At 47.0% G+C, this 26,972-nt stretch overlaps 1 protein-coding gene across 5 annotated transcripts; it reads left to right on the top strand.

Annotated features, from left to right (window-relative positions):
- Nucleotides 1–164: 164 nt before the first annotated feature.
- Nucleotides 165–7,923, top strand: LOC142656162 (uncharacterized). 5 transcript variants are annotated; one of them, XM_075831051.1, is made up of 7 exons: nucleotides 270–379; nucleotides 473–551; nucleotides 925–996; nucleotides 1,388–1,488; nucleotides 4,039–4,188; nucleotides 5,623–5,777; nucleotides 6,122–7,923. In XM_075831051.1, exons 3-7 carry the CDS (start codon nucleotides 925–927, stop codon nucleotides 6,259–6,261), a joined length of 618 nt encoding a protein of 205 aa, XP_075687166.1. In that variant the 5' UTR covers nucleotides 270–379; nucleotides 473–551; the 3' UTR covers nucleotides 6,262–7,923. The 5 variants fall into 5 exon arrangements, with proteins under 5 accessions (XP_075687167.1, XP_075687166.1, XP_075687169.1 ...); XM_075831054.1 differs by having other exon boundaries at nucleotides 270–551; nucleotides 6,122–6,178; nucleotides 6,495–7,923; XM_075831052.1 differs by lacking the exons at nucleotides 270–379; nucleotides 473–551 and adding an exon at nucleotides 165–249.
- Nucleotides 7,924–26,972: the final 19,049 nt, after the last annotated feature.

Below are 26,972 nucleotides of genomic sequence, written 5' to 3'. Positions count from 1 at the left end.
CAGCGTGTCAGTCGCTCTCCGTAACCACAGCAACCCCGGGTCCTCCCAAATTTAGCTGTCTCTATGTTAAAATCCAAAAGACCGACTTTAACCTGACTAGCCCTGCACTTCCTGTGAAATCCCGACTCTATGGTCATGAAAACCGGAAGTAACGTGCTATACATTTGAAAACAGGCGCGCTGCCGTATTGCTGGGTGTACGTTCTTACAGGAGGGCGGGGCGAGTGTGGTCATGTGATAGCTGTCAGCGGTAAGTGCCCGTATGTTGTCAGTCCGCACTGGATGTCGTTTGCTGCTCGTTACTGCTGAGGTTCTGATACAAAGTAACGCAGTTCTGTGGGGGAGGGGTCAGAGGTCGCTATAGAGAATGATCAGCGGATGTAAATGTAGCAATGTTAATGCAATATAGAAAAACAAAATTCTGTTCGTTGGAAACCATCAACAAGCTGCTGCTGACTGATCTGTTCTTTTAGTTTGTGTTTTACTGTAGTACTTGAGTTCTCGTGCTGTCCTACTGATGGTCAATAAGTGTCACACGATCGACCCGATCACGTAAGATTTGTATCTAGTTTTATGCGGTTTGAGCTGTAATTGTCACATAAACGTTCCCAATGTCTAGAAAATGTCAGTTGTTGTACGATGAAAAGTTCTGCAACTTTCTATGTCAATTCCTCACCACTTTCAAGATCTCTGCTTGCAGTTAGTGAACGGAAACATTCTTGTTTTAATCCAGAGACCAAAATCCCACCCTAGCTCAGCCATTTTTGGGGGTTTGTTACAATGTATCAGAGAATCCTGTGTGAGCTAAATGGAGCACAACTTCACTGTCTAGTCTTTATCTGCATTGATACAAACGTCAGCTGTGTGATCAGGACTAGAGGTCACCTCTGTTGTGCATAAGTTTTATATAGATTTTCCCTTTCAGATGGATCTATTAGAACAGTTTCTTGCTGGAGATGACGAAAATCTTTGCTCCTTCACGATGGGGGAACTTGAGGTTTGTGTTCAGCCGTCGACGTCTCCTCTAACGTCACATATAGCAGTGATCCTATAGCTGGGCAGGGATATACACTGGATTTTCTATAGGTGCTTGTCACTCTTGCTCTGTGTCTGTCAAGTTTTGGGGTTTCTGTGATCAGCGGTCAGTGCTCCATTATTATAACCTACAAAATGATCAAAATGTGCGCAGAGTATTTCAGGAGATGTGTGACCATCTTGTGGGGGCAGCGACCAGAACAGGGGTAGCGTCATGATGTGAGGCGGGAAATAGACGGTTACAGAGAGTTATGTAGCGGAAGGAGCAGGATCTCCAGCAGCACAGAGCATTTCAGGAGAATCGTGTGCTCATCATCCTAACTCCTATCTTGTATTTTTTATGTTTGTTGCAGAAAATTGTTCAGCTCTTGTCCAATCAAGTCCGGACTCACCGAGAACAATTAAACGAGACAAAGACTGAGGTAGAAAACCTGGAGGCCGAAACCGCTGAAAGGTAAAATTACCGGGAATTATCAGCGGTCGCGTCAGATCAGTGGTCAAACCCCAGTGTAGACGGAGCGTCTAACATATTGTACATCCTATATAACAAGCCAGCGCTCTCGGACAGTTTGGGGGGGGGGGGGTGGGAGCTCATCTTGTTGGGGCTGCCCTGTTTTGTAGTTTTAATCAATGTAGGGAAAACTAACAGACCCCCCTCTGCAATATGAGAGCTCCGCTGTACAGAGCCCGGTGTAAAGGTCACACATCACCAGACCAGGCTGTGCGCAAACACTGCACAAGCACCCAATGCTGGGAGACTTCAGCTCTGAAGCCTACAGAATAGTGAGTGCAGCTCTGGAGTATAATACAGGATGTAACTCAGGACCAGTACAGGATAAGTAATGTAATGTATGTACACAGTGACTCCACCAGCAGAATAGTGAGTGCAGCTCTGGAGTATAATACAGGATATAACTCAGGATCAGTACAGGATAAGTAATGTAATGTATGTACACAGTGACTCCACCAGCAGAATAGTGAGTGCAGCTCTGGAGTATAATACGGGATGTAACTCCGGATCAGCACAGGATATATAATGTATGTACAGAATAGTGAGTGCAGCTCTGGAGTATAATACAGGATATAACTCAGGATCAGTACAGGATAAGTAATGTACGTACGCAGTGACTCCACCAGCAGAATAGTGAGTGCAGCTCTGGAGTATAATACAGGATGTAACTCAGGATCAGTACAGGATAAGTAATGTAATGTATGTACGCAGTGACTCCACCAGCAGAATAGTGAGTGCAGCTCTGGAGTATAATACAGGATGTAACTCAGGATCAGTACAGGATAAGTAATGTAATGTATGTACGCAGTGACTCCACCAGCAGAATAGTGAGTGCAGCTCTGGAGTATAATACAGGATGTAACTCAGGATAAGTAATGTAATGTATGTACACAGTGACTCCACCAGCAGAATAGTGAGTGCAGCTCTGGAGTATAATACAGGATGTAACTCAGGATCAGTACAGGATAAGTAATGTAATGTATGTACACAGTGACTCCACCAGCAGAATAGTGAGTGCAGCTCTGGAGTATAATACAGGATGTAACTCAGGATCAGTACAGGATAAGTAATGTATGTACACAGTGACTACACCAGCAGAATAGTGAGTGCAGCTCTGGAGTATAATACAGAATGTAACTCAGGATCAGTACAGGATAAGTAATGTAATGTATGTACACAGTGACTCCACCAGCAGAATAGTGAGTGCAGCTCTGGAGTATAATACAGGATATAACTCAGGATCAGTACAGGATAAGTAATGTAATGTATGTAGACAGTGACTCCACCAGCAGAATAGTGAGTGCAGCTCTGGAGTATAATACAGGATGTAACTCAGGATCAGTACAGGATAAGTAATGTCATGTATGTACACAGTGACTCCTCCAGCAGAATAGTGAGTGCAGCTCTGGAGTATAATACAGGATGTAACTCAGGATCAGTACAGGATAAGTAATGGAATGTATGTACACAGTGACTCCACCAGCAGAATAGGGAGTGCAGCTCTGGAGTATAATACAGGATGTAACTCAGGATCAATACAGGATAAGTAATGTAATGTATGTACACAGTGACTCCACCAGCAGAATAGTGAGTGCAGCTCTGGAGTATAATACAGGATATAACTCAGGATCAGTACAGGATAAGTAATGTCATGTATGTACACAGTGACTCCTCCAGCAGAATAGTGAGTGCAGCTCTGGAGTATAATACAGGATGTAACTCAGGATCAGTACAGGATAAGTAATGGAATGTATGTACACAGTGACTCCACCAGCAGAATCGTGAGTGCAGCTCTGGAGTATAATACAGGATATAACTCAGGATCAGTACAGGATAAGTAATGTAATGTATGTACACAGTGACTCCTCCAGCAGAATAGTGAGTGCAGCTCTGGAGTATAATATAGGATGTAACTCAGGATCAGTACAGGATAAGTAATGTATGTACACACTGACTCCACCAGCAGAATAGTGAGTGCAGCTCTGGAGTATAATACAGGATATAACTCAGGATCAGTACAGGATAAGTAATGTATGTACACACTGACTCCACCAGCAGAATAGTGAGTGCAGCTCTGGAGTATAATACAGGATATAACTCAGGATCAGTACAGGATAACGGTGACTCTGTTTATGTAGACTAGTGGTGGAGATTCACAGATTTGCTGAATTGATTTGTGTCTTTACATCAATATTTTAAATCGCAAAAAAGGTCTGAAGTACAGAAACCAAGATGTGGTGTAAGGAAGAGGAAAGTGTGTAACGTGTCACCAGTTTCACCATATTTACAATACATTGTGCCGCTGTGATATATTTGGCGCAGTTTCTGCCGGTCTGGTCTAGTTCTATCCTGTCGCACTTCAGAACTGTATGAATACATTTCCCCCAATGTGTGAGATTGATGCTGATTGGTGACCGCACGCCGTAACGATGCGGATCGTGGTGTCGGCCGCTTTACGTTATTACGCGCTTATAAGAACGTTCCTCCCTTCAGAAGCTCCGGCAGGGAGTTACTCGCCTCCCGGGCGGCTCATACTGTGGATCTGCAGGAAGCTCTGGAGGAAGAAGAAAAGACCCAGCAACAGCTCCAGACGGTGACACATGAAATGGAAAGATTAAGTGGAGTTCTGAGCTCGGAGTCCTGGTAATCCGCTCGCCTCTCTGCTCTTATTGGGTGGATACGTTGCGGGGGGAGGGGGGGGGTTATCATTTTCTTGTACCTATTTTAAAGGGGTTGTCTCATGAGAGACGTTTATGTCCGGAAACACCCAAACTTGCTGCGCTACTCTTTCTGTTTCCCCCATTCACATCTAGGGGAGTTACGGAAAAGGCGTCAGTACCTGAAATCCCATCCTCCGCTGCACGGATTCTCCGCCTGGATGTGGCGGCCAGCGACTTTCTCACCAGGCGGGACGGGGGACCCTGCTCAGGAGATAGTTGGGACCTGCATCTATCAGACGTTTATCTTGCGGATGTGCCATAAATGTCGGTCATGAGACAACGCCGTTAAGTTAGAGATTTTCTTCTCTATTCGCATCTAAAGCTAATTGTAGAGTTCTGCTGGTTTCTTCTTATCAGAGAGCAGTGCATTGTGGGAGCTCAGATGACGGAGCTGTTAGGTCAGATTTCTAAAATTGGGGAGGAGCTAAACTGCTGTCTCTTTCCAAGAGCAACCGGCATAATTTTGAAAGCAGCTCTGGATGTGAATAGAGAAAACATCCAGTAACTCAATCTGTAAAGCAATTTCATATACACAAAATTACCGAATTTTTTAATGTAAATTTAGATTGAAGCCGTAGAAGGCGCATTACACAATACGGGGAGGTGAAGGGACGGACGTGTGTCAGATATTGGAGAATAATTTGATAGGTTAGCTGGAGTCAGGATCTAATCTGAAAGAAATATTCCTTTAGTAAATCAGCGTAGAATATGTTGGTGTTTATTTTATAAATATATCATGGAAAATAAATCTAAGCTCCTCCCTCTTATTGATGCCCCGCCCCTTCAGTCTGTGCTGCAGGTTCATTATATTCTGCTTTTGTATACTGGTGGTTGAGTTGCTTGCAGCTTATAATATTTCTGTCCTTTAATAATGTCAGCATGTACTGACTTCCTGCTGAGCGTATACACCGCAGCCAATCTGAACAAGCAGACATGCAGTGTAAAGCATGGAGGAAGGACAGCGCATCAGGCTGAGCCTCTGTTGAGACAGGAGGTGGATTTGAGATTACTTCAGTCTGCAATAGACAGTGCAGCTAAGCTGTAGCACCTGATCATAGTTGGTGCTCTAATAGAGCAGAGCTGCAGTGTAAAGCAAGAGACAAAGCATTATCCTATAAGATATAAGGTGTTTTTTTAGACTACTGATCATGGCTGTGCCCTAAAGAGATGCCAAGCAGCTGACACTCCAGAAAATAACTAGTAAGATTGGTTCCTGTGAATTACTCCAAATATTCTATGTAAAGGACACAGTCGGTTATAGGTAAGAGTCTTGGTTGCAGGTAGCGCATAAGTGTGAGGGTCTTATTGGGGGGGGGGGGTCCACTTTTTCTTCAGTCCCTCTTGTTCTGTTCTGCAGTGAAGCATTGGAAACGCAGCTGAAGAAGGTTGAAGATCTCTTGTTCGCTTGCTGTCAGCGGGAGAAGTCGCTACTGGAGGAGGTGCAAAGTCTGAAGACGTCGCTGACGGAATCTCAAGCTGCTCTGGGGCAGACTACAGTGGAGCATCAGACAGGTGAGATACACAAGGTGCGCGGGGCAGGAGGGGCAGCGGAGCATCAGAAAGGTGAGATACACCAGGTGGGCGGGGCAGGCGACAGCGGAGCATCAGACAGGTGAGATACACAAGGTGCGCGGGGCAGGAGGGGCAGCGGAGCATCAGAAAGGTGAGATACACAAGGTGTGCAGGGCAGGCGACAGCGGGGCATCAGACAGGTGAGATACACAAGGGGCAGCGGAGCATCAGACAGGTGAGATACACAAGGTGCGCGGGGCAGCGCACACGTCCTCTATAGTGGAGTGCCGGCTTGTCATGTCGCACCCTTCACATGCAGAATTTTTCCTTTTTCATCCCTTCAGTGGAAAAGGAGCTGCTTGCTGTGCAGAATGGACTCACTGCCCGAAACCCAGGACACGGTGAGGTCGCCCAGGTGCTCAGCGCGTGTATAGAGGAAATGGGCCTATTGAACGTTATACCAGGAAAACGCCGCAAGAAATGAGATTTACCATCGACCCCTGAGGAGTAGCTGCTGTCCGGAGTTATATGGACGGCCCCTATCCGTACCCCCAAATAAGCCCATATTCAGGTACCGGGGTGTACTCGGACCTCTCTGCAGCTTCTTCCCTTCTTCTGGACGCTGCTCTGAATGAATCTTAGGCCGGCACTGCCCGGGGATATTTCTCCCATGACATCAGATTTGTTGGATTTGTATATATATTTTTTTGTTTTCAGATTCAATTCAAAGGAAACTTCCGAGATCTGTGTGAAATCACCAGGACTGTGAATCATGAGATGAATCTCCATTAAATCCCAGAACCTTCCTGCAGGGGGCGCATGGTGCTAATTTAATTTCTTACTCTGGAATGAAGGAGTTGATGATAAAGACATCACAGTAATTAACATCTGTCGGGTTCTGTTCCCACCGGCCGGATATGCTGCAGATTTTCTGCGGTGTAATCTTAAAAACCGCAGCACGTGGTGTGTTATTGCTGCGGAAACGCAATGTACCTGCGGATTTAGTGTAAAGCATTGATTATAGCAGAGTTTATGCGCACCTGCGGATTTACAGCCGTTTTGACAGCGTTTCCACTGCGTAAAAACTGCAACCAAACTCAACTTGCGTATTTTAGTGCAAAATTTATGCTCCCATTCAATTCTACAGCCGAAACGCAGCATCTCCGCAAAGGATACGCAGCGTAAATTGACATGCTGCAAACTTTAAAGTCGCAGCGCACAAAACTTTCCGTGCGCTTTTTCTGCGTTTTTCTTTCGCAAGTGTTGCGGAATTTCCACACCGAATTCTGTTGATGAAGTTCTGCAGCACACCTTGCTTGTGGGAACATAACCTAAGGGGGCTGTTACACCTAGTGGCGGGATGGCAAAACTGCGAGCTGGTTTTTTGTCATCGGAAAACATTCAACCGCTATGTGCGCAGGCACGAATGTATTGTGTGTGTATCTCTATGCTCTGTTTTATTGTTTTGTTTTTTTCTATTGTTTGGTTTTATTTTCTGTACGTCATTATTGTGTTGGTCTTCTTGCCTGAGCGGCTGCTCTTCTCTGTTCATAGCATTTAGGCCGAATTTAGACGACCGTAGTGTACGTCCGCAAGACGGCAGTCACACGAACGCATGTATTCCAATGGGGCCATTAACTGGGCCGTTGTTTCAATTCCCTTTTTTCTTCCATTTTCACGGATCCCTTGATAGATTCAAGTCTATAGGGATCCATGAAAACGGGACCCGCATGGGTGCATCTCACCCGTGAAAATTGGCAGTTTTTCACGTCTGAGTTTGCACTAGTTTGTGTGAATCTGGCCTTCGAGACATGCTTTACAGCACCACGTGGACCATAGGAACCCATAGTCTGGATATGGCCCATCCACTTCTATGGGAGAGTGTTGTGGGCATGCTCTGCGACATGTGCAGGGAGGGGAGCTGTGTCCATCACCTATTGTCAATGGTGGATCCTGTTTTATCTATATATGGGTGTTATCTGTCAGTGTAATCCTGCTTGTGATGGTAATGAGATGATGCTGAGAAGTGATCACTAGAGAACAGGAAGGATCTGTCTATTATGAGGCTTAGTGGCCAGAGTGAAGACTGCAAGATTTCAGGATTATTTTTTTACTATAAATTATGACATTGAAATAAACCACTACTAATGCTTAAAATATTGTTCAGATCAAGTTTTTGTGATATCTCGTTATCCGTTGACACATTCCCTGGGGTGTAGCTATAGGGGCTGCAAAGATAGAAGTCACAACTGGGCCATGGGGCCTGAGGGTGCGCAAAGGCCTAAGTAGACACCAGTATTATAAACGGCACATGGTGGGTGGGGGGTCCTGTTACCGATTTTTGGAGCTCCGGTAATAATGTTAATAATCTCGTCTTCGGTCTGATCACTGTTTGATTACTGGAATCACAAGGGAAGGGACACAGTTTGTTACAGAGGACCGGTCACTATAATGCGAACTGTTTCTTACCTGTATCCTGTCCCATCCCCCCCCCACCCCCGTCATGTTCCTGAGATAGGGCTCTACGTTGTGTTGACATCCTATGTTCTCTGTAGGAAAAGAGAAGAAGCCTCCAGCTCACCTTATATGTGGACTTGTACTATTCGCCACGCACGGATCCTCGTGTCGGCACACGATGCAAAGGTAGAAGAGAGGAAGAGATGGATCCAGCGATGGTGTAGATAAAACGGAAACGGATTCCAAGTTTTATTGGGTCTATTTAAAACAGGATCAGAGGGACGATATCCTGGAGTGCAAGGAGAGGTTTCAATGGTGTATGGAGCCTACGCGTTTCAGACGCCTCCTGCGTCCTTATTCATGGCTTATATAAGCTTATACAAGCCATGAATAAGGACGCAGGAGGCGTCTGAAACGCGTAGGCTCCATACACCATTGAAACCTCTCCTTGCACTCCAGGATATCGTCCCTCTGATCCTGTTTTAAATAGACCCAATAAAACTTGGAATCCGTTTCCGTTTTATCTACACCATCGCTGGATCCATCTCTTCCTCTCTTCTACCTAATTCTCTGTAGTTGGCCAACACGGCATGAACTACTCTGATTCTCCCAGGGTGGAGCCAGTTTATAATCCACTGACACTGTTCAATCAGCACGAGGCAACTTCAGACTGGCCAGACATAGGGTGATCTCGCCAGAGCAACCTCATCTCGCGAGACCACGCTGTGACAGGACTTCAGAGCGGGTCCGAGGCTGTGACGCTGACGGAGATAAATAACACCGGTACTAAAACTCACTATTGGCAAAAAAAAAACATCATAAAAACGCACGTACCGTTTTACAAAAAAAAACAAAAACCTTAATATGTGTTTCTTTGGGCAACAAAATGTCACACACAGAATGTGTAGGGGGGGGCCCTAATTGTAGTGCTCTCTGTCTGCAGGAGAACGGCCCGGCCGCGCTGCAGGAGAACGGCCCGGCCGCGCTGCAGGCATTGTTCAGGAATGATGAGGAACATGACAAAGACTTCAAGGGGTTGACTCCAAATTTCCCAGATCTCAATCCGATCGATCATCTGTGGGATCTGCTGGAAAAACGTCCGATCCCTGGAGGCCGCACCTCACACCTTACAGGATCCGCTGCCAGATATCAGAGGTCTTGCGGAGTCCAGGCCTCGGGTCAGAGCTGTACGGCCGGCACGATGGCGACTACACGATATTAGGCAGGAGGTGTTACTGTAATGGCTGGTGAATATGGACGTGTGTTTGGGTTTTAGGGATTTTTGTGCGTTTTCTTTGTTTTGCCTTCCTCCGATGATTTCACAATCTGCGGTGACTGATGTGGCGTCTGTAAACTCCCCGAGGACTATGAGCCGGTCAGCGTCGCTGCAGCCAGAACATGCCAGAAGAGTTCACTTTAGAAAACGTTTTACTCTGAAACGTCCGGTCATCGTCCTCAGCAGTAAACAGGGCGATACTGGATAGTGGCGTATTCCTCCAGTTATGAGGGTCACAGGGCAGCGAGGTTAATCATCCTCATATATACGATGGGTGGACGCGAAACCATCGCCCGTTATCACAGCACTGAGGCCAGCGAAAAAGATCACTGAGAAATATTCTACAGGTTTATATACTTAAATCTTAATATTTTATTTACTGCCATAAATTGATAACCTGTCCTGGCCCAACATTCCTCACAGCTGAGGGTTTGTTACAATTGTATCCAGTCTAGACAATCCTTTGTGAGCTAAACAGCTTGGAGTCCAGGCTGATACATTGTAACAAACTTTCAGGACACGGGAGAGATTTGTGCTGCTGATGTATCTCACAGAGGATTTTCCGGAATGGATACCATTATGGCAAACCCTCAGCTGTGAAAAGTATTTGGGTTGTACAGGATTAGAAAAACATGGCTGCTTTGTTACAAAAACAGCACCACACCTGCCCATGGGTTGTATCTGGTATTGCAGCTTAGCCATGTTAGAGGGTAACTAAACGTTCAACAAACTTCTGACATGTCCGAAGTTTTGATTGGTGGGGGTCCGATCACTGAGACCCCCACAATCGTTAAAACGAAGCGGCAGAAGCGCTCTTGTGAGCGCTGAGCCGGTTCGTTTCTGTTCGGCTTTTCTCAGTGTACGGGATCAATAGAAAGTCTATGAGCTCGTACTCCTCTACATCGGGTTTCCGAGAAAAGCCGAACAGAAACAAAGCGGCTGAGCGCTCACACTAGCGCTTCTGCCGCTTCGTTCTAGCGATCGGCGGGGGCCTCAGTGCTCGGACCCCCAGCGATAAAAACTTCTGACATCTCACTAATGACATTTTAGAAGTTTGTGGAACGTTTAGTTACCCTTTAATTTCAATATGAACTGAGCTGCAATACCAAACACAACCCATAGACAGGGGTGGCGCTGTTTTTGGAAGAAAGTAGCCATGTTTTTCTAATCCTGTACAACCCAAATACTTTTCACAGCTGAGGTTTTGCTATAATGGTATCATCTAATCCTGTACAATCCCTTTGGGCTGTGTCTACACATCACGGTCAAGACCTGTTTATTGCCACGATTTTTGCAGTTGTGGCCGGATTATCTCCCTCGTCATCCGAGGAGTGGACCACTGCTTATGGATTTGCCATTCAGGATCCCGGGAAAGAGGAGAGATTTTGTATCGGCCTGAACTACTGCTCTGCACACAGTGATGTATGACCCGCAGCTCAGCTCTGTAACTAGGGGTAATGTTTATATAGGGGATGTTGCTGTGCGTGATATGGACTATATACCAGCAGAGGCATCCCAGGCCGCAGGCTATCCACTGTAACACCTGCATGGAGGAGAGAAGGAAATCAAATGTCACCTCTAATCACATCGACTTGGGATCTTCTAGTGCTGAGGACGTGGATGTCGAGGTGTTGCATTCATTGAAAACTCAGTATCTTATTGCAACCATGAGGTTTATAGTCATCTACACAGCAGCACAGAGTATGTCAGGAGAGGAGTGTGCTGATCCTGTGGGCAGCAGTGACCTCTCCAATCCAATTATTGTCAGTGAAGTCAGGTCTGCATGTGACACGGGAAGTATGTCATGCTCCCAGCAGCACAGAGGGTTGCTGGAGATGTTCTGATCATGTGGGATGTTGGCGGGCTGTGGACCCCCTCCTGACCATGGCATCTGGTGGACTGCTCAAGTGGTCAGTTGATATTTCCATTTGCTGACAGCAAGCGGAGATCTGAGAAAGAAAGTATATGAGAACTTTCCATTATACACTGATCGGCTGAGATATTTTTGGAGACTCCAGGACAAGAATGTGGTGATCGATGATCCCTCCAATGAGTTACCACCTAGCACTGAAGGAACAATTCAATGTCATCTTCAGCTCTGCTACATCTCCATATGTGTCCCGCTGTGATGGTGTAGTCAGGTAGTGGCCCCAAATCTGACAGTGACATGGACTCTGATACTGCAGCGTAAGGGTCAGTTCTCACAGAGTCTTTTTGACGCGGAAACTGCATCGGAAAACGTGCCAAAAACGGCCAAAAATGTCTCCCATTGATTTCAACGGGAGGCGGAGGCGTTTTTTTCCCGTGAGCGGAAAAACCGTCTCGCGGGAAAAAGAAGTGACATGCCCTATCTTCGGGTGTTTACGTCTCTGGCCTCCCATTGACATCAATGGGAGGCAGAGAAAGCGCATTTTGTGGCGTTTTTGCCCGCGGCGCTCAATGGCTGCGAGCGAAAAACGCAGTGAAAAACGCGGCAAACAGCATGCAGGCAGGTCAACATCTGCCTCAAAATTCTGTCTTGAATATCTTGAGGCTATGCTCACACGCTTAACAAAAAACGTCTGAAAATACGGAGCTGCTTTCAAGGGAGAACCGCTCCTGATTTTCAGCCAATTTTTAAGCATCAAGCGTTTTTGTAGCTGTTTTTCTATTGAGTCAATGAAAAATGGCTCAAGAAGAGACATGCACGTCTTTTTACGCGCCATTATTTGAAAATGAGGTGTAAAATAACGCCCAGTCGGAACAGAACGCCGTATTTCCCATTGAAATCAATGGGCAGGTGTTTGGAGGCGGTCTGCTTCAGATTTTTTGGCCGTTTGCAGCCCGGAAAACGGCCGAAAATAAGCGGTGTGTGAACATATCCTGAGAGGGAAGTGAGTAGCTGGAGCAGTTGCAGGGAGTTTGTCACACGGATTGATGGCCGTATACCCCAAGATGACGGACCGCGCCGCACGCGTTGGACATGTGATGTATCTGCTAGACAAACTTCAAAAAGTTTCAATGGAGCAAAAGAAAATATCATAATATAATAATCTCAGTATTTACGTGATATTTTCTATGGCGCCAACATATTCCGCAGCGCTGAACAACACACGTAATTACAATGTAAAACACAAATTCCTTAAAGGGGAATACCACCCAAAAAGGATCTTCGGGCATACAGTATCATTGAGACAAATCACAGGGTCCCATCTGCGGTCGGACTACCACTAATTTCCAGAATAAAGGGAGGGTGCTGTTCTGTAGGGAGACCCCAAACCTTTTTGGTGCCACTTAACAAGCTGCTAGAACTTTCTAAACAAAGGGCAATTCAATCAAGCCAATGGAACTTTGCGTCAAATGTAGCGTCAGATTTCCAGAAACCAATAGTGGCGGTTGACTTGATGGTGTCACAGCACTAAGACCCCACCCATGATATGTATTTATGACACGTGAGATCATGTTTAGATGGAGTTCCCCTTTAAACAGAATTTCCTTATAATGCTAGTAAACTTTTAATAATCTGGCATGCTTGGAGCCATCATCTAGTCTAGACTGGTACATTATAACAAACCCTCAGCTCTAAAAAGTATTATTGCAGGACAAGTTTTCAGTCTGTGGATGAAAACAAAAAAGGATTCTATTCACTGACATCAAGCCGAGATCTTGAAAATGATGAGAAATTGAAACACAAAAATATTAGAAAATTGCTGAACTTTTCAGTCTGATTAAGTACTGCACCTTTCTTTGTGTTTCAATACCTCAACATTTTTAAGATCTCTGTTTGCTATCAGTGAACGGGAACCATATTGCTTACGTTCAAAGACCAAATTCTTCTCATAGCTGAAGGTTTGTTACAATGTGTCAGACTTTGTGACTGGACTGGTCGCATTGTCCTGATATTCGATTACTGGCACGGGGTCTGGTCCGCGGCTGATATGGTGGAGCCTGGCAATGCAGGGGACGGGGGTTAATATCGCGGAAAGTAAAAGAACATTCCTTTATTAATAGATAGAAATGAAGGAAAGGGCGGAGAACATGGGATATTCCAGTGCCCACCCAGCACATGGCACAAAGAGCTGGAAACTGCGGAGACACAAGGAATCTTAAAGTGGTTTAGACAGAGTCTTGGAGACGCTGGTGTCTCGGAGGACGGGGTTGGTCGCGCGCTCCCGGTTCCTGGTTGGATATTTGGTATTTTAGAACAAAATTAGTAGTAAAATTCTTTTACAATAATCCGGATTATATAAAGTTTGACAAACTCCACGAGAAGTTCCACTCATTCTTGGGCCCGGATCACACACACAATTGCAGATTTGGGTCAGTTTTTTGAGCCAAACAGAAGTGGACGTAAAAGACAGGGAATGCATCAGTCTTCTATTTATACATTTTCTTACTTTTGGATTCAGTTCTGACTTTGGCTCAAAAAACTGACCCAAAAGCTGCACCAATAACTGCATCAAAACTGTGTGTGTGATCCTGGTCTTACTGAATGCTGGATTTAAGGAATTCTACCAGATAACTCACAATAGCACCTATTTTTATATATATAATTTATTATTTTTATTTCAATATATTCATTAATTTACCCTTTGAATTCACCTTTTTCTGTCCCCAATTCCATGTCTTGTAATCCTCTGCTAACAGTTTTGTTCATCCTGTTCTTATTGGTTCATGAACAGAATGCCAGAACGACAGAGAAGACTGACACTCGCATGGGCAGGGCAGCAGGAGAGAAGCAGTCGGACGTTGGACTACATTTCTGCCTAGCAATGCGCATGTATCTGCCATTCATGTTGTTTTGAAGAGCTGGGTGACTGACATCCCCCATAAGCGCTGCAATGACAGCCATTAACTATTTGTATCTTCTGACATGACAGCGTTGTGGGGTTATCAGGGCTCTTTCTATAGTAAACTTGTTATTGTCCTCGTTGGGCAGACATTTCATCATTGGCAGGATCACTCATGTGAGGCCGCAGGTAACAGAGCGCTGATCCGCCCCAGTCCAGCATTCCAGGGCAAAACGGTTCAATAATTAAGTAAATAATCAACATGAAACTCGGTTTAAATATTGAATGAGCCCTGGAATCCAGATTTATATATTAACGGGGGCTGCGCCGTACTCACCGCACTCACCGCCTGCAAAGACCAAGTCCTGGGCCTTAAAGGGAATGTGTCGCTAGAATTTTTTTTAATTTTTTTTTTAGTTAAACAATTATTATTTGAGTGATTACACATTGTTCTACTTTTTTGTAAAAAAATTTCACAAGTCAAGAAATATTATAAATTAGATTCTAATTTATAACATTTCCATGTGCTGGGCACTAGAGGGAGCAGTTCCCAAAATTGCAGCATGGTCAATGTGGTAAAGCAACCTCATTGCTTTATGCTGCAAATTTGGGGTAGACACACTCTCTAGTGTCCTCACACAATCCCCCCTCCCTTATTCTGGCTAGTGCCAGGAGGAGGGGGTTTGAATCGTCAAACCTCCTACACTGGGTGCCGCCATTTTCTGAGCGACTGCACAGTGTAGGAGGATTAGATACAGTGCTCAGCAGACAGTATAACACGAACATACACGAACATAATACATACATCACATACACAAACATAAATTACCTGCTCCTGCCGCCTCCGCTCCTATTCCTTGCGCCTTCGCTTCATTGAACATATAGCCAGAAGCCGCGGCCGGAAGTCGTCATCTTACTGTCCGGCCGCGGCTTCCGGTTCACATGAAAATGGCGCCGGATTTCGCTCTGCCAAAGACCTTCCTTTTGGTCGGCGTACGCTTTAGTGAATGGAACGGCTCCCGTTCGCATTCTCTATTGGGATGTATGTGCCGTATTCCATCTCTGTATGTGTCGTTAATCGACACATACAGAGATAAAAATAAAATGGCAGCCCCCATAGAGAGGTAAAAGTAAGAACAAAGTAAAAAGTAGAACACACGAACACAAATAAATAAATGTTATTTTTTTTATCATACTAAAAGCAATATGATAAAAAAAAAATTTCATGACACCTTCCCTTTAAAGAACAAAAACCATATCAAAGCTTTTCATATGTTTCATCAACATTTCGCATTTAGAGTTGAGTTACTGATCCTGAGTTATATCTTGTATTATACTCCAGAGCTGCACTCACTATTCTGCTGGTGGAGTCTCTGTGTACATACATTACATTAATTATCCTGTACTGATCCTGAGTTATATCCTGTATTATACCCCAGAGCTGCACTCACTATTCTGCTGGTGGTCACTGTGTACATACATTACATTACTTATCCTGTACTGATCCTGAGTTATATCCTGTATTATACCCCAGAGCTGCACTCACTATTCTGCTGGTGGAGTCACTGTGTACATACATTACATTACTTATCCTGTACTGATCCTGAGTTACATTCTGTATTATACTCCAGAGCTGCACTCACTATTCTGCTGGTGGAGTCACTGTGTACATACATTACATTACTTATCCTGTACTGATCCTGAGTTACATCCTGTATTATACTCCAGAGCTGCACTCACTATTCTGCTGGTGGTCACTGTGTACATACATTACATTACTTATCCTGTACTGATCCTGAGTTATATCCTGTATTATACCCCAGAGCTGCACTCACTATTCTGCTGGTGGAGTCACTGTGTACATACATTACATTACTTATCCTGTACTGAACCTGGGTTACATCCTGTATTATACTCCAGAGCTGCACTCACTATTCTGCTGGTGGAGTCACTGTGTACATACATTACATTACTTATCCTGTACTGATCCTGAGTTATATCCTGTATTATACCCCAGAGCTGCACTCACTGTTCTGCTGGTGGAGTAACTGTGTACATACATCACATTACTTATCCTGTACTGATCCTGAGTTACATCCTGTATTATACTCCAGAGCGGCACTCACTATTCTGCTGGTGGAGTCACTGTGTACATTACATTACTTATCCTGTACTGATCCTGAGTTACATCCTGTATCTCTTTATTTTATATAAATTTACAAAACATAAACTGAAAAACAAATACATAACTAATTCCATATAACCAAAAAGTCACAACCCAATTCTTATAAACAAATTTTCTTATATACATCTCTGTATATGAGAAGAGAAAACTATACCAGACCCGGCCACATACACCCCACTCTTATATACTTACATCTACACTTCATCCGAAACTAAACAATAACTAGAATATATACAAACATCATATAAACGTAATCAAAAGTACCAACAGAAAATCCCCCGACCGCGTCACCCAAGGGCCTAAAGAAACAACATAATAATGATAATAATAATAAAACAACAACATAATAATAATAAAATAATAATAATAATAACCAAAAAAATCCAAAATATAATAATACTAATCCCAACACCCCAACCACCACACCCAACCACCACACCCAACCACCCCAGCCCAGCCCCCCAGCCCAGCCCCCCGCCCCATGTCCTCCCATGTCCGCATAGTCCGGGGCTGGGTCAGGCAAACCCCCCCCCCCGACCCCCTCCCAACCTATCTATTAACCCCCTTAAGTCTATCCCTATTCTAACAACATTTCTACAATATAATACAATACACGTCACCAACTTGTCCAAATACCAAACCATATACAAAATACACCGTACCCGAAAGCACCAAGTTCGGTCGCTTGTAAACCTTTTTCCTGCCATTTCAATCCTAAACAAAACAAAAATCTTCCAGTGCTTACCTAGCCCATCACCAGATAGAGAGAAGGGAAAGCCCCCCCCAGCACCCCCCCAGAGGCCAAGGTACCACGTCCACCGCTGCACCCTCCCTATCGCTTGCCCTATCTCCTTACCCTATTACTAGCCCTTTCTTGACCCTATTGAAAGCTGACCCTATGCTGACCCTCACCTTTCCCTTATTCCGAGCCCTATCGCTATATTTTTTTTTTTGGTGCCTCAGCGGAACGCAGACCCCCACCTCCAGTTGAGCACCGGTGACGACCCCCCCCCTCCCTCATGAAGGCAGACACATTAAGGCACCCTAAAGGAAAAGCCCCTCCAAAGACGAGAGGCTTTGGATGCTCCCAATCTGCCAACCTCCAAAGAATGCACCTTCACCAGGTCACCCATGATATTGCTAACAACCTCATCCACTAGGAGGATTTTCTTCTGGGTAGAAACTAGACATCGTGCATTCCACATAAAGTGCCTGACCACTATACTGACTAGAAACAAGGTGCAATGGTCCCTACCACCGAGGTCTCCGAACACTCCATAGGCCCACCCAGCATAGGAGAGGCTGGTTAGGCCTGGCCAACCAATGGAGGCTCCCACCCTTTTGTATACCTCTGTATTGAAAGGGCAATGAAGCAGGAAATGCTCCATGCTTTCCAGCACTCCGCCACACTCCTCCCGGGGGCAATCCAGATCATCAGAGCTTCTGCACTTTAGATTGTCCCTCACATACAGTCTCCCATGGAAGCAACGCCAAGCCAGATCCCAAAACTTCTGGGGAATCCTCGCTGAATTTAAAAGTTTTAATCCCACCCCGAGGTCACTACTTGGGCAGTCTTTGAGCGCCAGGGGCTTCTGGAAGTGGGTCATCAGGACCCTCTTGTCAATAAATTTTCTCGACATGGTCCTGATCTCCCACACCTCCAGACCCCACCGGCGAACAATCTTCAGCGCCAGGGTGGCATAAGCCGGGAGATGTCCGTGAGGTGTACGCAGGTCTTTCACTTGCCCTCCTCTCTCCCATTCCTGGAAGAAAGGCCGAAACCACCCCCTGCAGGAGGATATCCACCAAGGAGCCCTCTCTTGCCAGAGGTTTGCCAGGTTGATCTTAACAAAGGTGTTCACTAGGAACACCACCGGGTTAACCATACCTAACCCGCCTAGTGTCCTTGGTAGGTAAGTAACCTCCCTCTTGATTAGGTTGAGCCTGTTCCCCCATAACAGCTGGAAGAACAGGCTATAGACCCGAGTCCAGAGAGGTTCTGGCAAGATGCACACACTGCCCAGGTAAAGCAACATGGGCACCAGGTAGGCCTTGGCCAAGTGAACCCTTTCCCTCAGGGTTAAGGACCAACCCTTCCATTGGTCGACCTTCTGGGCAACTAGATTCAGCCTATCCTCCCAGTTCTTCTTGGGGTAATCACCCGGGCCAAATTCGACTCCTAAGATCTTAGCAGACCCCTGAGGCTCTGGAAGGGTGTCCGGGAGATCAAAACCAGGATCTCCTCCTCCCAGCCAGAGACTTTTGCACTTATCCCGGTTGATCTTGGACCCAGATGCCAATGAGTAACGCTCCACTTCCGACATCACCCACTCTGCCTCCCCTCTCGAGGAGACAAAAATGGAGACGTCGTCTGCGTACGCAACCACCCTCTGAGTGGCCTCCGGCCCCTCCAGGCCGGCCCGACTCCCGCCAATGGCCCACGATCGATCCTTTTAAGAAAAGGATCAATTGCGAACGCATATAGCAAAGGGCTCAAGGGACAACCCTGGCGGACACCAGACCCAACCTCAAAGGGGGTTCCAACCCAACCGTTCACCAGCGCAAAAGTCTCAGCCCCAGTGTATAAGGTCTGTAGCCAATTGACAAACCCCCCCGGTAGGCCGTACCTCAGAAGGACCGACCAGAGGTACTCGTGGTCCACCCGGTCAAAAGCCTTGGCCTGGTCCAAGGACAGGATGTACCCCTCCCACCGACCAGAATTTCCCTGCTCCACTGCCTCTCTGACACTGAGGACAGCACTAAATGTGCTGCGGCCTGGAACAGAGCAATGCTGGACCGGCGAAAGGAGCCGGGATGCAAACTTCACCAGCCGATTAAACAGCACCTTTGCGAGAACCTTTCTGTCCGTATTGAGCAGCGCTATGGGACGCCAATTCTCAATATGGGTCGAGTCTTTACCCTTCGATAAAACGATCAAGGCCGACCTCCTCATTGACATTGGCAAAGTACCCGAGGAAAGGCACTCATTAAACACCTCAGTCAAGAGGGGAACTAGGGTTCCTTTAAAAGTCTTATAAAACTCGGATGTTAAGCCATCCGGCCCTGGCGATTTTTTGAGGGCAAGCCCATCAATCGCCAATCCCACTTCCTCTTCCTTGATCGAGTCTATCAAAACACCGAGAGAGGGGTCTACCCCTGGCTCAGGGATGGTTTCAGCCAGGAAAGCCGACATCTCGTCTCTGTTTGGATCTTGCTTCCCCAAGAGGTGCGAGTAGAAGGATCTGACGACCTCCAAGATCCCTGATTTGGATCTCTTCAGAGATCCTGTACTATCAATCAGTCCTGTCACAACCTTACGACTCACTGACATCTTACAGTTCCTGTAGGGGCCGGGCGAGCGGTACCTCCCGAAATCCCTTTCAAGAACTAAAGATGTGTGCCTATCATACTGACACCTCCTGAGCAAAGCTTTCACCACGGAGATCTCCTCCCCACTACCCCCGGTTGAGACCAGATGTTCGAGTTTCCTCCTCAGTTCCTGATATAGGCGGTACCTACTCATGGACCTGAGGCTCGAGAGCCTGCGGAAAAATCCTGCCACCCGGACTTTAAACAACTCCCACCACTCAGACTTAGTACCACTGAGATCCAACAAAGGTACCTGGCTCTGAAGAAAATCCTCAAAGGCCTGTCTTATCTCCGCTTCTTCCAAGAGAGTAGAATTCAGCCTCCATATACCTCTTCCCATCTGGAGGGACTCTGCAATGTTCAAAGAGAAAATAATCATACAGTGATCGGAGAACTCCACCTCAACAACGGACACTGGTGAAGAGATGGCTTCCTCCTTCAAAAAAAACCTGTCTATCCTAGACCTACAACTACCTCTACGATAGGTGAAACCCGAGTGGCCTGGGGTATGCCTGATGTGGATATCCACCAGGCGAGCATCGCTAACTATATTTTTTAATGCTACACTATCATAGGTCAATTTTTTATCTCCGGAACCTCCTCTATCTCGGGGCCTCACGACAGTATTGAAGTCCCCTCCAAAGATAACTTGTCGACCTGAAAAAAGGAAAGGCTTAATCCTCATGAAGAGACTTTTACGGTCCCATTTGCTCTGGGGTCCGTATATATTGATTAATCTTAATTCCTGTCCCCTCATGAGGACATCTAAGATCAAGCACCTCCCCATTTCTAACTCAATCATCCGTCGGCATGTTACCGGTGCGGTGAAAAGGACCGCCACTCCGCTATAGGGCTCAGCCGCAAGAGACCAGTAGGAGGGCCCGCGTCGCCACTCCCTCCTAGATTTAACGACGTCTGCTAAAAGTGACAGCCTGGTCTCCTGCAAAAACAAAATGTCGGCTTCAACTCGGCCAAGAAAATCAAAGGCTGCAAATCTCGCCCTATCTGACTTAATGCTGGCAACGTTAATTGATGCCAGCGTCAACGGAGTGGGTGCCGCCATCATGGATGTTTGAGTTAGACGGCTTTCTTCTTCCCACCCCCCCTCTATCTGATGAGGACCCCCCTTCTTTGCCTCGCTTCTTGCAAACTGAGGAGTCCATACTCACCACCCTATTCCCATCTTCATCCCCAAGTACCGGGTCAACCTCCCCCTCTGGGGGCAACGGCCCCTGCAGCAGGGGAGGCTCAACGACTCTAGGGTGCCCTACCATGCCCTCCCTCTTAGTATGAGAGGCTGGAATGTCCACGAGAGCATGGTATCGATCAGTAGAGCGCACCAGGGGGGTACAGGATTTACCTTCCTGGGCCAGGGCGGGGCCAGATGTATTTGGCCCTTGGGTTTTGCCCGGTGTCCCTTTTGCTGTAGGCTGAGTCCTCTCTTCCTCTCCCACACTTTCATAGTGGGAGGACTGAGAGTCCTCAGCCCTCTGCTCCCTTTGGATCCTCCTCATCTCCTCGTTCAATTCGACCTCCCCAGGGGCATCAGCTTCAAGGGGGGCATCCAGATCCGAATCAGAGGTCGTCCCAGTTTCCTGGAGCGCCCTCCGAATCCTCTCCTTCCTTCGCTTCTCTGCCCTTCTCTGGCGAGAAGGGGGACCCTTCTTTGCATTCTTCCCTTGCCCCTGTGCCCCATCATCCCTGCCCGCACCCTCACCCACGGAGGCCTCCCTCCTCTCATCCTCTGCAGGTTTGGAACAAGCATTGACAACAGAGCGAGGACACCGACTGAACGGGTGACCTAAGTCACCACACAGGTTGCAGCGAATACGGTCACACGATGCGGCTAGATGACCAATCCCCCCACAATGAGCACACTTCTGCACCTTGCAGCCTGCACTCAAATGTGAGGGGTCGCCACACCGGTGACACAACTTCGGCTGCCCCTGGTAGAAGACAAGGATCCGATCTCTTCCCAGGAAAGCAGACGATGGTATGTGGGACACCGTCTGTCCCAGACGCTTTAGTTTAACCATGAACGTCCAGGCCCCTGACCAGATGCCAAACTCGTCTAAGTTCTTCCGTGGCATCTCTACTACCTCTCCGTACCTTCCCAACCAGGTCATGATATCTATACAAGAGAGTGACTCGTTACGGGTAAGAACGGTCACTCTCTTGGGACCACTTTGGCGAGAAATTGCTTGTGCAGCAAAGTCTCGCCAGCCAGGCTCGTCCTTCACCAGCTCGTAGTTCCCCCAGAAGACCTCAAGGCCCCCTAGGTGAACAAAGCTGATGTCGAACTCGACCGAGCCATGAGGATGTATCAAGGCAAAGATGTCACTCGCCTTGAAGCCCATCCCCAGCAGCAGCTCCACCACCCTCTTTCTGGGAGGGCACGCATCATTGCCACGCCACCGGAGACGGACCACATTCCTCCTGGCTACAGCCTGCCCGGCTGTTGGGAGCGACCACTGATCTCCTCGTTGCTCTCGGAAGGCATTTAGACCATATCTGTCTATCCAGAAAGACAGGTCCTTCTGCACTCCCCCTATGGTTAGGGTTTGCTTTCCCTCTCTTAAAGCGTCCAAGAGACGTTGTTGCAAGTTACCGTCCCCGGACCTTGAGGATGAAGATGGGTGGGCCCGCTGTCCCCCCGCTGCCACACCAGCATAAGACCTGCCGGATGTCACAGCAAGAGGAGCGCCAGGCCCATTGCCCCTGGTTGATACCCCATCCCCACCACCCACAGACACAGCACTCAACACCCCATTACCAGCAGACACTCCAGCAACTTTATTTACAGACACCTGCATACCCCCAGCAGTTTCCACATCCACAGCCGCAACTTTTTCATTTAACCCACCAGGTCCCCCTGCAGTCATCCTTCTGGCCAGGCCTGGTTCTATGTTATGTATTTTTTCTGTACATTTTGCTTGATTAGACATTGCTTCAGTCTCCGCATCATCAGGCACCTTTGCAGGGACGCCACCAGATGTTATAAGCGGTGTCCCTGCTGTGCCCTCCGCCTCATTAACCTCCATCTGTTCTGAGTGCTGAACATTTTTGGGAAAGGGGCCACCGTCGCCCCCGACGCCAGCAGCCCCCTTCTCGCCTACACCACTTTTCAGCGATGCGGACGAAGGAGCCACTGACGTCACTGGAGCCGCCTCCGGCGCCGGACCACTCCCCCCTCCCACAGAGGAGTGGCCAACAGAGCCGGAGCCCCCTCTGTGACCGCCCTTGTCCGGAACGTCTGACGGCTTTACTGCGACACCGACAGACTTCCGGCTTTCAGACACCACATCCGGTTTCTGGTTTACCCGTTCTCCCGACCCCTGACTCGCATCAAAGACCAGTTTCCCGGGCTCGCCATTCACCGGACACGGGGACACACCCCCTGGCGTCACCAGGCCACCAGTACCGCCCCCTTTGCAGGGGTTGGCGTCCGGCGCCATTTTGACCACCACGTGCTCTAATGCCGGACCCGTAACACTCTCCCCGCATTCCCGCTCCAGCCCCACTGCAGAGGCTTGAGCTGGGGGTCTTGCGGGACCTGCGCTCTGATCCTGACTTTCATCAGGCTCAGAGCACAGGAAGGATCTTGCTGTATACACCATTTTAAATGAACCTTTAGCAGATTTTTTTTCCTTTTCCTTTTTTTTCTTCTTAAATTTTTTTTTCTTTTGCTTTTCCTCCTCTGCGGGTAACTCCGCACCGAAACAAAATCCCTGGAAGGATACCGGCGACTCCACGTTACGGATCTGTGTAAGTAATCCTGGAGGCCGCTCACTGTCAGTATCAAAACTCTCCTGATTTCTCCCAGCTGTGAGTCCACCCTCCTCCTCCTCACTGCTCCTGGGTGCCTCAGAATCTGTGCCTTCTCTGGACTTTACATTCTCATGCTCCATTTTCTCCCCCACATTTTCCTTTGCTGTGTCTTCCTCCACACTTTCTATTTTTATAGGTGCTGCCATCTCGGCAAACCTCTCTTCATTTTTTAACTTTTCTCCAAACACCCCTCCGCCTGCCAAAATCTCCTCACGTCTCTCTTCCACTTCTTTTATTTCCTCCAACAAGGATTTCACATTTAAACGGTATCGGGACCTCTTACCTCCTGTGCATTTTGCAGCCCTTCCTCTGGCGACCGCCAAGTCCGCACGGAGCCGTTGCAGCGACTTCCTGAGGTCCCGATACTCCTCCAACCGCATAGCCAGACGGGAGCTGAAGTTCTCCACCGTCTCTCCGGTCCTCAGCTGTCCCCATTCCTCCACACGACCGTCATCCAAATGTCCGGACGGTGCTGGTCCTTCTCCAGACGACAACACCTCGATCACCATGCCGGACCGCGTCTCCATACCCTTATCCAGGGTTCCAGCCTCAGGGGGAGCCAGGACAGCCTTGCCCCGAGATGATCTCCTCACCCCCGCGACTGTTTTCATATTCCCAGCCAGCTGGGATGACCCTCTACCCCCCGCTGGCATGCTCCGGGAGGTAGAGGTCTGAGGCTCCATCCTAGGATGGAACCCCCCTCAGGGTACTTTCCAAGCCCAGGCAGATGGTATGAGGCCTGGGCAGATAGGATAAGGAAAGTCCCTGGATCCAAGGCCTGCACGGTAGTCTCAGCAGCTCTCTCCACACGTCCTACTCCACCCACTCCAGAGCTGCACTGACTATTCTGCTGGTGGAGTCACTGTGTACATACATTACATTAATTATCCTGTACTGATCCTGAGTTATATCCTGTATTATACCCTAGAGCTGCACTCACTATTTTGCTGGTGGTCACTGTGTACATACATTACATTACTTATCCTGTACTGATCCTGAGTTATATCCTGTATTATACCCCAGAGCTGCACTCACTATTCTGCTGGTGGAGTCACTGTGTACATACATTACATTACTTATCCTGTACTGAACCTGGGTTACATCCTGTATTATACTCCAGAGCTGCACTCACTATTCTGCTGGTGGAGTCACTGTGTACATACATTACATTACTTATCCTGTACTGATCATGAGTTATATCCTGTATTATACCCCAGAGCTGCACTCACTGTTCTGCTGGTGGAGTAACTGTGTACATACATCACATTACTTATCCTGTACTGATCCGGAGTTACATCCTGTATTATACTCCAGAGCTGCACTCACTATTCTGCTGGTGGTGTCACTGTGTACATACATTACATTACTTATCCTGTACTGATCCTGAGTTACATCCTGTATTATACTCCAGAGCTGCACTCACTATTCTGCTGGTGGAGTCACTGTGTACATACATTACATTACTTATCCTGTACTGATCCTGAGTTACATCCTGTATTATACTCCAGAGCTGCACTCACTATTCTGCTGGTGGAGTCACTGTGTACATACATTACATTACTTATCCTGTACTGATCCTGAGTTACAGCCTGTATTATACGCCAGAGCTGCTCTCACTATTCTGCTGGTGGAGTCACTGTGTACATACATTACATTACTTATCCTGTACTGAACCTGGGTTACATCCTGTATTATACTCCAGAGCTGCACTCCCTATTCTGCTGGTGGAGTCACTGTGTACATACATTACTTATCCTGTACTGATCCTGAGTTATATCCTGTATTATACTCCAGAGCTGCACTCACTATTCTGCTGGAGTCACTGTGTACATACATTACATTACTTATCCTGTACTGATCCTGAGTTACATCCTGTATTATACTCCGGAGCTGCACTCACTATTCTGCTGGTGCAGTCACTGTGTACATACATTACATTACTTATCCTGTACTGATCCTGAGTTATATCCTGTATTATACTCCAGAGCTGCACTCCCTATTCTGCTGGTGAAGTCATTGTGTACATACATTACATTCTTGTCATTGGAAGCGGTCAGCAAACTTGTGGACAGACCTACATCCCAATAGTTTAGCTGAACTCCAATAATACAGGGGGCAGTTAGTTTTTCCTCCATGGGATAACTGTACAGTGCCTGGTGTAAAGACAACATTTCCCAGAAGGCAAATCAGCAGAGTGTGTTCTGTGCAGACACTGAACAAGCAGGGTATACTGGGAGATGTCCGCTCTGAAGCCGACAGAATTGTAAATGCTTTAAGATACATGTAGTTCACAATTCAAAGGAACCAGAATTGTCTGGATTATCAGACAGATTTGATTTTCTATATGGAGTTGAGAAAAATATTTACATTGTGTCTTATTTTTAGATTTGACTCCTCTCAATAATTCTTGGTGTCTACAGACAGTAGAAGGGGCAGAGAGAATGGAGTTACACATGACTACACAATATTTGTGTGTAGTCTGTAACCATGGAGACACATAGGCCTGCATAGAAGCTGTATACACAATTTAATAATATCATTTTAATCAAAACTATTTGCAGTTACTTCATTTGTTATTTTACCTGCTTTCGAGCAATACAAACATTTAGCAAAAGTATTTACACCATTTAAATGGTTTTTCCATTTCTATGTAAATTAAGCTTAATCAGTGTTTACGAGTTTGACATCTTTCTAATTGATTTAGTGTTCAATTCCTAGACTATTTTCAAGATTTTCTGTTTGCTGTCAGTGAATGAGAACACTCTTGTTTTCAACCACAGTCTGCAAATTCGTATATACTTAGGCCTCATGCACACGACCGTGTTTTTGCGGCCGCAATTCCCCCGAAAATCCACGGGAGTATTGCGGCCCCATTCTTTTCTATGGGGCCGTGGACACGACCGTAGTTTTTGCGGTCCGTGCACGGCCCGGGAGCCCGGACCGCAGAAAGAACGGGCATGTCTTATTACGGCCCGCTTCTGCGGTCCGGGCTCATTGAAAACAATGGCCGCGGCCATGTGCATGTGCGGGCGGCCTGCGGCTGACAGTCCGCTGACAGTCCGCAGCCGGCCGACCCGAAAATCACGGCCGTGCACACGGCTACGGTCGTGTGCATGAGGCCTTAGTCCTGCTCTCATCTAAGGGGTTGTTACAATTGTATCCAGTCTAGGCAATGCTCTGTGAGCTAAACAGCCTGGACTCCTGACTGATACATTGTAGCAAACTACCAAGGAGATTTGTGCAACTGCTGCTTTGCTTAGACTGGATACAATTGTTTCCACTTCTCAGCAGAGAGCGGGACTAGGTGTGTA

Source organism: Rhinoderma darwinii, chromosome 6 (genome assembly GCF_050947455.1).
Source record: "Rhinoderma darwinii isolate aRhiDar2 chromosome 6, aRhiDar2.hap1, whole genome shotgun sequence".
NCBI classification, from domain to species: Eukaryota; Metazoa; Chordata; class Amphibia; order Anura; family Rhinodermatidae; genus Rhinoderma; species Rhinoderma darwinii.
The sequence above is the reverse complement of the archived record's forward strand: the minus strand, read 5'-3'. Positions and strand labels throughout refer to the sequence as shown.

What these genes read in the sequence shown, in the direction of transcription:
- LOC142656162 (XM_075831052.1), top strand. Translation starts at nt 925, where the DNA reads ATGGATCTATTAGAACAGTTTCTTGCTGGAGATGACGAAAATCTTTGC. An exon ending in GTTCTGAGCTCGGAGTCCTG is followed by an intron (nt 4,189 to 5,622) that starts GTAATCCGCTCG and finishes TCTGTTCTGCAG; the next exon opens with TGAAGCATTGGAAACGCAGC. An exon ending in TACAGTGGAGCATCAGACAG is followed by an intron (nt 5,778 to 6,121) that starts GTGAGATACACA and finishes TCATCCCTTCAG; the next exon opens with TGGAAAAGGAGCTGCTTGCT.